The 13,182-nt window shown below is 32.8% G+C and overlaps 1 protein-coding gene across 1 annotated transcript; it reads left to right on the top strand.

The window, feature by feature from the left end:
* Nucleotides 1-8,517: 8,517 nt before the first annotated feature.
* On the top strand, nt 8,518-10,646 carry LOC147484867 (uncharacterized). Its single transcript, XM_086581001.1, has 8 exons — nt 8,518-8,591; nt 8,675-8,713; nt 8,875-9,031; nt 9,364-9,463; nt 9,552-9,654; nt 9,910-10,015; nt 10,090-10,200; nt 10,479-10,646. The coding sequence occupies exons 3-5, from the start codon at nt 8,876-8,878 to the stop codon at nt 9,650-9,652; spliced, it is 357 nt and encodes a 118-aa protein (XP_086437127.1). The 5' UTR covers nt 8,518-8,591; nt 8,675-8,713; nt 8,875; the 3' UTR covers nt 9,653-9,654; nt 9,910-10,015; nt 10,090-10,200; nt 10,479-10,646.
* Nucleotides 10,647-13,182: the final 2,536 nt, after the last annotated feature.

Below are 13,182 nucleotides of genomic sequence, written 5' to 3'. Positions count from 1 at the left end.
CAAAAGAGGTTTGAAAAGTTATGCCAAACTATCAATTTTAATCAGAATAAATATTTGTCATACATATTAATTTTCCCCTTTTTTCGGATTAGTGTATATCTATTACACCTGTACATGTGTTCATATTCACGTACTCTCCAACAAGATTTATTTGTCATTCATGTCCAGAGCACGTCCATTTTGCTAGTAACATATAAGAGTTCATTTTAAGAGAGTACCAAGGGTGGAAATTATACATGAGCATATGAAGTGTGGTAGGCATCCACATATATATATACACGAATTGAACCTTAAGGTAATCTTATTGGCTTCCCTGCGGATGACCACAAAACTTTGAGGCTTAACTTATTACGGAACTTCGCTGTGGATTGAAAATGTAATGGCCGGATTGGAATATATCGATCCAACTGAATATTCTAAATTTTTAGCATATATAGTTGTCTAGAAAAACTTTGGACAAAATAATAAATAAATAAAATAAAAGAGTGCGCTGACATTGTGCACCAAGATGCCATGATCCAAATAATGCTTACGTTGCCTTAGTATTTAAATCTGCAAAGGTTTTACTTTATATATATATATATATTGAAGTTACATTCCTCCGTGAGCTAGTGAGTGTAGGTAGCAAAAGTTCTAAAATTGAACCAATGTGTTTTGAAATCACCTTGACCACGAGCCCGCCATGAATTTTTCTTCAAATTAAATCATTGGGTAGACATGTTATAAGGAGTTCTCAACCGAAAAATATTGCCCCAAATGTTTGACCATAATTTGGAGGCACTAACCTTTTCGGATTCCACATTATCCTCATCCAGTTCCCAAACTTAGACATTCCCCTAAACCATACAAACCAAAATAAGATGATGAGATGAAGTAAAAGGTAATTCACAAATGCCTTATGACCCGGTCATATATTTGTCATCCTGAGGTCCTAACTACACTTACATATTCAATCAAAAGTGTGGTGGTTGTCCCACAATCAAAACCCCCTAAAAAAAGCATAGTTAAAATTGGCATGAAGAACATATATACCTTTCATATATATATACCAAAACTTATTAATCCACATTTGCTTCCAACATATGCAAATACTTCAAACGTGAAGAACAATGGCTTGCTCCAACATAAGTAAGGTGTTCTTACTATGCATTGTTGCATGTCTTGTTTCTTCACTCCTGTTGGAAGCAAGGAGTATAACTACTGACAATAAATTTATCAGTTATGGTGGTATGGGCAAATATAAAATCCCATGTAAGAAAGAGAAATGTCCAGAGATACCAGCTAACCGATTCAGAGGAGGTTGCGCACCAGAGGAGCAATGTAGGCAAGGCAATGAGCCACCTCGCAAAGAACAAGTTGACGTAGAGGACAAAGAGCAAGAGCTGAGGGCTGAAAATATACACCCACCAGCGCCAAAGGCCAATGTTGCACCACCGGAGGAAGATGAATTTATTGAGCAAGACATGGTTGTTATGGGACACTAGTTTGCTACTATGGAACATATTAGTTAATTAGTTTTGTTTATTCACCAATTTCTACTAAAATTATTGATTTACATCATTTTATTTATTTGCTTGCATTGGTAAGTTGGAAATCTATTAAAATACAGAAAGAAAAAGTACAAAAAGATTATTGGAGCGAGGGAGCAACAACCTGCTCCATCCCTTCTATGGTTCAAGCTAAAAGCACACTAGCTACTCCTATTTACATCATTTTTTTTTAATTCATGGTGTTGACCGTTGCACATGTATTTGGATAACAAATAACAAAAAAACAATAACTTTGTTTTTCGGGGCAGTATATATATATACTAGAAAGTAGACCCATACATATGTACTGGCTCTTTTAAAAACTTGCTCAATAATCATAACTATACATATAAAAAATTTCTAACAAATCATGATTCTTGTTTTCATCGCTAACCCCTTTTAATTTCCTAACAAATTGTTTTAATCAAGTTTTATATATAGGCCGGTTAAAAGATTTGTATTAATTAACACAATTTTTCCTGGCGTATTAGTTTTATATATACTAGTATTAAATAATGACTAACAATGGTTATTAATTTTTATGGTAATTATTGTGTTCTCATTCAAAGTTTTGAATTTACTCAATATCATCTCATGGCCAGTTCCAACTTTTCAACCAAAAAAGAACATTTTGCCTTTAGAAATTTGTTCCATTGCCCCACACACCAAATTTTTAGTAAATTTGTTGCACACTACTTAAACTAAAAAAAATGCTACATTTTAATCCATTCAAACAACTATGTGAACATTTGCTACAAACTACAAAATTGGTGTAAAACAATGCTATATACTTCAAAACGACATAAATTTCATTTGTGTATTAAAAACTCGTACTTTAACTATTGTATACACGCTCTCAAGGTGCTTTGGATAGTGGGGAATTTTGAGTTGGGGCACTATAGCGCTCACGCTTCCACCTACACTTGCGCTTTACGTTTTGGTTGCCAAGGGCAAAACTTACCATAGAAACTTAGTTAAATTCTATGGGTTTTGCTTTGATAAAAACAAGAAAGCAATTGTCTACGAATCCATGGAGAATGGATCTTTGGATAAGGTTTTATTTTATAACCGTCTTGAAATAAAGTTGAGACAATTGTATATTTTATTGCAATTGAGACAACAAAGGGGATATCGTCGTATTTGCACGAGCATTGCGATGAGCAAATAATTCACCGTGACAAAAAAAATGCCCCTCTCATAATAAACTAGGAATGTGGGTTTCAGCAACTCCCGTAAAAATATAAACACATGTAGACTTTCTTTGTGGTTTGCTTGAGCCACGAGTTTAGCTCTCGAACTATCAATCTCACATGTTTAATGTTTTTGATTTGGGCGAAAAAATCATCTCACTTCTTATTCCTTTGCGAACTGACTTCTATTATTATACAAAAGATTTGGGAAATACTCTTTTTCTACCTTTTAACTTAGCCTTTAGCTTATCACTTCATACTATTGTTTTTCAAAACTCCACCACTTCTAATTAGAAATCTAGCAAAACTCGGATTATGAATCATAGCACCATGATGATACATCCTCGATCTCGTAATTGCTCTCTCTCCTTCTATTTTACTCTCATTTAAATACAAACGCAACAATTATCATCCTTTTGTTTTGGAGAAAAATGGAAGCATATAATCATATCAGAAACGTAAAATTGCATTGATCATCAAGTACGTTTTAGTTTTCCTATTCTTGTTGGCTAAATATATAATATTTTTATGGTTTTCTTATAACTCCATAAATTTGGATATTCGGATATTTATGTGAAGAAACTATTGCATAGATTTATAAATTTGAACTAATCCATAAATTTCAGAACATAGGATTTTTGAACCCTATGTCTCTTAACACTGTAGGTAAGCGACGTGTAAGCGACGTGTAGTGTTGATCGTTTATGAAATTACTAGACCTTTTTTGTTCTTTTTTCTTTTTAGGTGTTAATATGACAAAAAAAAAATGAAGATGATTGATTAGGAGTTGGTAACAAGGTCAATGGAGAGCAACATGCATGCCCCTTTTATCATCGAACAAGAAATTACTAAGTGGAAGGAAACTTGATATAGTATAAAGATATAAACACATACACTAAGTACCTGTTGCATCAACTACTAAGTGTGTTGTATATGGAGCTACTACTTCACGTTTATATGATGTATGTCCACACTCAACTTAACTAGCAGTTAGAATAATTTTGTGGTGTGGAATTCAGTTTTATAGCTTTAAATTCTATTGCTTTATTTGTGAAAAATCATTGTGTTCTCCTTTATCAACACTTGGGATTTAGATATGCCTGCTATCTTTAATTTAAACATTTAATATAAAATAAAAAATTGTTAAATCTCCTCTTACCACGACAAGAATTTTATTATGCAGCTTGATGAGCGAGTTATCAACATTGTTATGACGAAGCTTTTGAAAAACTACATGTAATGGTGCAAGTTCTTATTACATGAATTAGCAAATAAACACAAGTCTTAATAAACATATATAATCAACTATGACGTGCAATGTTATAAATTATAAATGTTTGGTTAGTAGAATGAGGTTGATTAAATACTCTATTAGCATATGATAATTATCATATGATATCATTGTTACCTATACATATTTCCTAGCTTATGCATAATAGAACTTGTTTTAAATTTTTAAAAAACATATATGTTAAGGACTATGTCTTCTAACCTAAATATCTAATCTTAGGCCCAAGTGATAGCATATGATCATTAACAGCTTATATATTATACATAATTTGTCATAAACAAAATGTATATATTAAGTATAAGTTTTCAAAAGCCAAATTTATGTCTCACTTATTACATGATCAAATTAATAGTAAATATATATGAGACCAGCTATATATGATAGATGTGCAGTGTTGTAAGTTACATAATGAGTTACGTTTGGTTATTAGTAGGGTTGGCAATGGGTCGGGTAAGAACCGATACCCGATCCGATCCGAACCAATAAAAGCGGATCTGGGACAGGTAGTTAGCATATTGGATCGGTTCTGGGTCTTGAAAATCAGAACCAGACTCTTATTGGATTGGTTCTAGATTAAGTATGTACCGAACCGTTATAGGCCTGATCCGATTAAAATTTTTAGTCTTATTCTTCCTAATTTTCCTCCACCATATATTTCTATTACCGCAACATTACAATATTTGAAGTTCCAAAATAAGATATGCAAAATACATATGTAATATTACGATATGTTTTTTACATAACAAAAAGATGGTTTCTATCTAAAGGAAAATCCTCCCTTACAAATTTGGATTTAAAATCATTCATTATGCCTTTTGGATTTGTGTATCCTATTTCTGTGTTTAGCAAAAAAAAATTATTTAATATTTATATAACGAAAATTAGGATCCAATTATAAAGAACTCGGTTCACCGGATTGAAATTGAGCTTATTGGTTCGGAACGGATCGGATCCGGAATCAAAAAAAAGTTTTCGGTTCGGTTATGGTTCTCTAACTCAAATATCCATTCGGGTCGGATCCGATTCTGGTATGTATTGTTAAAAAGCGGATCGGTTTTGGATTTGCATATATCCGGACCGATCCAACCCATTGCCAGCCCTAGTTATTAGTAGAGGTTAATTAAATACTCCATTAGCATATGAAAATGACCATATAATGTCATTATGACCTATACATATTTTCTAGCTTATGCATCGTGTAACTTGTTTTAAATTTATAAAAAAAAGTTATATGTTAAGGATTAAGCCTTCTGACCTGAAAACCTGAACTTAGGCCCTAGTGATAGCATATAATCCTTAACATCATATGTATTGCACATAATTTATCTAAAAAAATACAAATATATTATAAGTTTATCAAAACTTATATTTTATATTCTTTGTGTACAATATATATTGACAAAAATACCTCTCCATGTAACTAAAACAGGCTAGGGGTTTACATGATTTCCATATGGCATATTTTCGATTGAGCTATTTCATATGAATTTTTGTTGTTATCTGTTACTTTCTTTTTTAATATGTACTTTTATTTATCTTTTATAGAGTTGAAAATATTCTTGCAGAGTTGGTCATAAAATATCCTAAAATTTGAAGAAGTTACACTGAGTTCAAAAGTTGCTGAAAGATTTTAAGAATTATATTGCTACAATCATATGCAATTGTTATTAAGGTTTTTATTTGTAACTCTTCCACGAGAAATCATTAATTAATTACTTTTTTCGAAAACACTACTTTACACGATTGAACAAATAAAACGATGATGAATCAGAATTGGAGCACCAGTGGCATATATAAGTGAAGGAAGTAATGTCTTAGACTTTTTGGTATTACATTTTTATTATTAGAATTGCGGGTAGTTTTAGTTTAGTTAATTTTGAGTGGATTACTTGAAATTTTAATGTTTTTTGTATGATTAATTTTAGTTTAATCAATCTTGAGTGGGTATTTAGAAAAACAAAACAAAGAATATTTTTAAACTCAAAAGTTGCAACCAGGAGGGAAAAAAAAAGTTATGCCTCTAGCTGTAGATTTTATCTTTTTGTTATTTTTTATTTTTATTTTTTGCGATTGTTCAAAATTGATGAATAATATAGGTTATCAAATCATTTTCAAAATACGGGATTTGTGAAATTAACAAAAAAATGATAAAGTTTTTTGGATGTCAAAAGAAAAATATACTATTTTTTTTTTCTTTTTATTTAAATGATAGAGAAAAAAAAATACATTAGACAGATGGTTCTTGTTAAGTTGTTAAATGTATGTATTTTAAATTTTGAAATAAGAAAAATAATAAAATGGTGTTCAAATATTGCTGAAAGAGTTTTCATTAATTTGTTACCAAAAATGAAAAAAAAAAAAATCAATAATGGTTGTGGAATTTGTGTTATTATACATAAAAGTTAGCTTGCACGCTAGGTCATTCATCAAATGATGAATTATCTAAAGCCCCATGTTAATTTATTGTTCATTATCTCTAGTTAAGATTTAACACTACATAATGATAATGGCGTGGAAAATTAAAAGAAAGAAAGAAAACCAAACTGAAAAGTCAGTCATGGAAGGCTCTTCATCTTCATGGTTGTTCAATTCTTTATAAGTTCTATTCCTCCTACTCCTAAGTTCTAATTCAAATCCAAAAATAGTTAAAGTCAAGAAAATCCAGATTTCTGACCTATTTTTAACTCATTTTAGGCTGAGTCCAATGACTCCCTATCCCCTTAAAAGTAGAACTAAAGTCAACAGATTTTACTCTCTATCATTAATTTCCTCTGTATATATATACAAAGGATTTTACTCTTTATCCTTATTTTACTCTATATATATAAATTATCTAATGCCCCATGTTAATTTATTGGTCCTTATCTCTAGTTAAGATTTAACACTACATCTCTACTATTAGTATATCTATAATGATTGTGGCCTCTTAAATTCATCCGGGACTTTTTCTGACGCATAATACCCTTGATGAATAATCAAATCAGATGCCTAACTATTTATTAATGAGGACTATTTTGTCTTTTTATGTGTTTATAAATTTTCAGTACCGATATTGTCCTTAAATAAAATAATTGCTTAACACCTTTAAATAGGGCCAATCAGTCTTTTCATGTGGCAATATATTAGAAAACCAAATCCACGCAATTCTCAATTGTACGCACTATAAATGCCATTTAATTAACAATAATTAATTGGGTTATTTAATAAGAGGTTAAGAAAAAGAAAAGTCTAATTAAAGAATAGGAACCGATTCTTTTCCCTTCTCTCCCATCTCTTCTGTTTCGCATAAATTTTTTTTCAACTGCTACTCTCATTCTATTGCAAACTATATTTTTGTCTTCCAAAGCGTGTGTTCCATTCATTCAGAAAATGGCAAACGTCGAAGCAATAACCAGAGCAGTAAGAAGATTTTTTTTTTTTATAAACTCTTTATTTCGGAAAATAAATTTAGTCGAAACAAACTAACCCATTCGGGTTCAGGCATTTGTGGAGATTCATACCATTATCCCAGTACCAAGGAATGTTTCGGAAGTTTGCAAAAAATGGATTTGTTTACAACTTATATATCAATGCTTTGCTATTTGACTACTGAAGACAGTAGTTAAGCGTTGTTAATTGGTTTGATATCCGACTCCACTTCTCTGTGTTTGTATTAGTTGAAGGCATGTATGATGTATCGAATCATGGTGTAAATCTGTTTGATCTTTGCCCTTTATTATAAACTTTTTTGTATCGTTATTTATTATATGAAACTAATGATCGAATAAATCCATTTGGCAAACTAAAATCCGAGCTGTTAGATACCTTTCGATCTGGATGTCCATGTAATTGATATGGTCTTTTTATGCAAATTTTGGTTGTGCATTTGATTGAGCAGACTGAGAATGGACTCGGAAGGAAGATAGTCGTTCTTGTGTTGAAAATGCCAATATGCGTTCGAAGGTTAGATGACACAAAATTAGGTGAATGCTTCAAAACCAAGTCTGAGTTTATGAAGGTACTAATTGGATTTTCCATGATAAAAGTATTTCTTATTAGTTATGTCTGCACTGCCTTACCATTTTGAGTTTATGCCCAGGCATGGGAAAGATGGTGAGGACAGATAGCTAGGCTAGACTGCAGTGCTTTTGGGTTCGGTCAGGAGGACGATAACTAGGCTAGACTGCAGTGCTTTTTGGGTTCAGTGCGAGGACATATAGCTAAGCTAGACTGCAGTGCTTTCTGGGTTCGGTGCGATCATCGCCAAACCAGGGAGGGCTTGAAGAACTTGTTACAGGTCATGCTGGGAAACACTAACATTCTTAGTAGTGTGACATGTCACCGGATGGAGTCAGTATATATCAAACTTTCTTTATGTCGGACCATTTACAATGGTGAGTGTTGTCGTGTTTATATTACTTACGGTATGAATTTATTCTTTTTGGTGTTTTGTGTCTTTATCAGCGGCTTATAAGCTTTAATCCCGGATTAGGGCTTAGAAGGAATGTCTGACTTAGCTCGAAATGCATGCAATTAAAACCACTATCCAACCCGCATAGTTTGATGGGGCATATCCTTGGAATTCTAGGAGAAAACATTGAGGTAATGATGAATTATTTTGTTTTTGCATGTACTTAATTTTCTCTTTTGCTTCTGGAATTGCTTATTTTACCTGTATGATTCAGGTCGTTTTAGCTTGAATGTTCAAGAGCTTTTGGCCCCTGGTGAGCTGCTCTACTTCTCATGCATGTAATTATTTTACTTGATTTGTAAATCGTGGAAAAGCTACATTCTTGATGTTGATTATTAAGTTATTATGTGGTTGCTGTTTTTTCCCCGTCTATGATGCCTTAAGGGTAACCAGATGTTGTACTTTTTTTTGCAGGATGGTTGCTCATGCCATTGAGTTGTTTACAGCAAGGAGCACTCAAGCTGAAACTCTCCTACATGAAGAGCGTTGTAACCTGGGAGGAATCAGCATGGAGGAGCTCCATCATCTTGTATATGCTCAAATTCTTTGTTCACATGCATTAACTTGGCAGGTGTGTTACAGTCACTGGGGAAAGAATCTAATTTAGTACTTACGTTTCTTTGATGGGCACAAGAAATATATTTTGAAGGAAATAGTACTACAAGAATATATTAAGTTTTTGTTGGACACTTGGCTTCGACTGGGCTGCTAGGGTGAATAATAAGGTGGTTTACTACTCAGTCAAAATTAGAAAAGCAGCAGATGACAAAAATGATACGGTGGGAAGTAGACAACAAATAAGAGCATGACATGATTTTCCTTCTGTAGTTTATTTATATTAAAGTTAAATGTTTAGGATTAAATTTCTATAATATTTCAATTGAGTGGTTGGTTTTCTTGCAGATTGGAGGTGGTAGCGAAACTGAAGTCGGGGAGAAAAAGGATAGAGTTACTGATGCACTAAATGCAACCAGAGCGGCTATTGAAGAGGGAATTGTACCAGGTAAATTCAATATTTGATAAATTGTCACTCTTTCTTTAGGTTGGTTAGGGGATTGAAAATGTGATTTATAAGAGCCTTTCTTCTGCAGGTGGTGGTGTTGCCCTATTTATGCATCAAAGGAGTTGGACAAATTGCAAACTGCAAATTTTGACCAGAAAGTTGGAGTCCAGATTATTTAGAATGCTCTGAAGGTTAATATTTCATTGCCAACTGGTTTATTAGAACACGTATTTATTGCAAACATTCGACAAACATGATATTCTCTATAGAAGTCTCATTGAAATTGTTCTGCATGATTTTTCCTTTTGACACTATTTAAGTATACAAGTGGGTACTTATAAGTGGAGTTCAATTCAACATTTGCATCCTATTTTTTTAGACCTTTTGATACCTAATTTACTAATCTAATATTTTGTTTTGGCCTTTGGGTCCTCTTTCAACTTCAGATACCAGTTCACATAATTGCTGCTAATCCTAGAGTTGATGGTGCTGTGATTGTTGGCAAGCTATTGGAGCAGGATGACTATGACCTTGGATATGATGCAGCTAAAGGTATGAAGCTACAACAATGTTATTCGCTAAATTAATATAGATTTCTCTAATCTTTGCTTAATTTGTATAACCAGGTGAATATGTAGACATGGTGATAACTGGAATTATTGACCCACTAAAAGTGATTAGAACTGCGTTGGTTGATGTTTCAGTTGACAAAGTTGAGGGTCTTGACATCCAAGCTGGTAAGTGGTAATCCCCTTTTTCTCTGCAAATCTAACTAAATTGTGTGCTCCTTTATAGGCTTTGAAGTGGAATCTAGGGTTATGTTTATAGAATTTGGTTTTGTTGCGAAGTTTGTAACCTTTGGCGTTATTCTATTAAGATAAATGTGTCGTTGGTGAGGACGTTTTCTATATGAGACTTAGAGGTTCATTGCATGTCATGAGAGTGTAATCATCAATATTTCTGTTGGTCAATATGATTTTCAACTTTGAAGTAGATTTTTGTCCTCACTTTGTAGAGGTTCGCTGTCGAGCTTAACTTTCAGCTGCAATTACGGGGTTTCTTCTCTGTATGTGTTCCAATCGCGGTGGATAGGGTTGTGTTCATCAATCATAAATGGTTTTAATATATAGGTATCTTTGTCTTTGAAAAGATAGGCATTGCCTTTTATTGTTCACACTTGACATTTTATTATTCATAATTATAATGATTATAATAATAATAAAATTAATAAATTGCATCCTGTTTACATATACTTAAGTAATCTTCTATATTTAAATTGCTTGGATGAGTGTATACCTAATACATCCAGCTTTTGGTTATTTTATTAGATGGGGATAATGTATAGGGGGACTTCCGTGTTATATCAGGGAACGTGGTTCACCGACAGCCCATAATTGTTCTATGATAGTAATGACTTGATCTTGTGTCTCATAAATTTTGTTTGTCTGTGTCTCATATAATGACGATGAAAGTCATTACTATTGACGTTGAGGGTTCCTCTTACAGATGTGCCTGTCTGAGGAATCATATCATGTTTTTCTAGATTGTGCCTGAAGCAAGGTTCAAAATATCGATATCGATAAATATATCGGTGTACCCAAAAACCGATATATATCGGATATATCGGAAATATCGGATATATCTATTTTTTTGGTGATCAGTCCAAACTATTTAAAATATCGAAAATATCGGATATATCGGAAATATAATATCGGAAATATATTGGAAATATCGGATTTATATTAAAAAATGGTCAAAAAGTCAAACGATATATATCGTAAATATCGGATATATCAATTATATCGGCGATATAAACTTTTATATCGGAAATCCCGATATATATCGGAAAAATAAGGGTACTATATTCGGTGGATATATATCGGAAATATCGATATCGGTGTACCAAAATACCGATATATATTGGCGATATATCGGATATATCGTCGATATTTTGAACCTTGGCCTGAAGTATTCGAAGGAGAAATCTTAATTTGAAATTATTCATGCAAATTGTCTTTTTTTTAAGAACGCGTTTTGTTGCACATCTATGGGGACAATGATAGTCATGACTATTGGGATCGATCACCAATAATCGGACTACCTGGGGGTTCATCTGACGTCCTTGTAAATTTTGCGTGAAAGCTTATTGTAAAAGTATTTTCTTTTGATTTCTATAGATTCCTTTTAGTTTGTTTTAAGTTTTAACTAGATTTATTGTCCCAATTTTTTTGTTTTGTTTTTGCTATTTTCATACTTAGACTGTGCTGCACCTTTTAAGATTGTCCTCAAGACCATGTTATAAAAAGTATACTTTCATTCTATGGATTTTATGAATTCGTTTATGTGAGTTTTTACTTGCTTTCATGTCCCGTTTTGTTTGTTTATTTGAGGGTGTTTTCTTGCACATCATAATGAGTCGATGAAATTCAATCGTTATCCGGTTGGAAGTCATTGCTAATGAGTCCCAAGTGATCATCTAAGCCGTGTCTTGGCTTGAGGGATTATAATATCATGGATTTGTAGACTGCTTGAATACATCCTCTTTGTGTAGATCTCCTGATTTCGTTTCTGTAAGCTATTTTTTTTATTTTATATCTCAATTCTTTTAGTGTGTTTTCATGCACATCATACTTAGACATGCAAGCCATCATTGTGCTTGGGGTATCACCTACAAGTATGCTGCCCGAGGGTTGATCTCATGTCTTTGTAGATTATTTTTGAAAGCGTGTACCAAAAGTAGTTTGCGCTGGATTTATGAACTTATGTATGTAAGTTTTTTTTACTTTATTTATGTCGGGTTCTTTCCAAATTCTTTTTTATTTTGTTTCCACTTTGTTCTTTTGGGCATTATACATTGACTTGGAAAACATTTTTATTGAGTCTGAGGATCATCTATCCTTGTGCTTCTTGAGGGATCACCAATACGTATTTAAAGATTATTGCTTGAAAAATTTCTTCTTTTCTTTTTTATTTAAAAAAAAAATCCGCTTTTATGATTTCTTTTGTCTAACATTTTTATTGCTATTTTCTTTTGGTCTCATTTTCCTCAATTTTTATTGCACATCCTACATAAATAAAGTTATCATCAAATCTGAGGGGTCATCTACCACTATGCTGCCTGAGGGATCAAAGTACGTCTCTGTAGATTGTGCATGAAAACATGTTGAGTATAATATATTCTGTTAGGTCTCTTTATTGTGTGTATCTGGATATGTATTTTCTTTCTTCTGGTTTGACTGTGGTCTTTGGACATCACAATAACAAAATAAAATAGTGGCCTGGGACATTATACATAGTTCTGAGTCTGTAGGATTAGCTGTGTCAGTGGCTAACTAAGGATCATCTAATGGCATATAGGGGATTTAGCATCGTTTTCCACCCAATAGAGATGGAAACAAACTTCTCCTTGTAGAATCCTCAAGTAAGTAAATCAAATTATTTAAGTTAAAACTGTTATTTCCAACCACTTGGTTACTGCATGACTGTCATATCTACTAGCACTTGATGACACACATCTCATGGGGGCGGTGAGAGCCCCAAACTTTGGGGGTGTATATTGGGGCACTGACTGGAGTTTAGTAACTTGGCTTGAGTGATGATATTTTTGGAGTGTACAACATCACATGCATGTAGCGATGACATGAATACATACTTTACACATGAATGATGTGTATATGTCAGCTACAACATTGAACTGTAGCATAACTATGTTTTTTATT

Source organism: Coptis chinensis, chromosome 8 (genome assembly GCF_015680905.1).
Source record: "Coptis chinensis isolate HL-2020 chromosome 8, ASM1568090v1, whole genome shotgun sequence".
Classification (NCBI taxonomy): domain Eukaryota; kingdom Viridiplantae; phylum Streptophyta; class Magnoliopsida; order Ranunculales; family Ranunculaceae; genus Coptis; species Coptis chinensis.
Note: the sequence above shows the minus strand (reverse complement) of the source record. Positions and strands in the feature narration are given on the sequence as shown.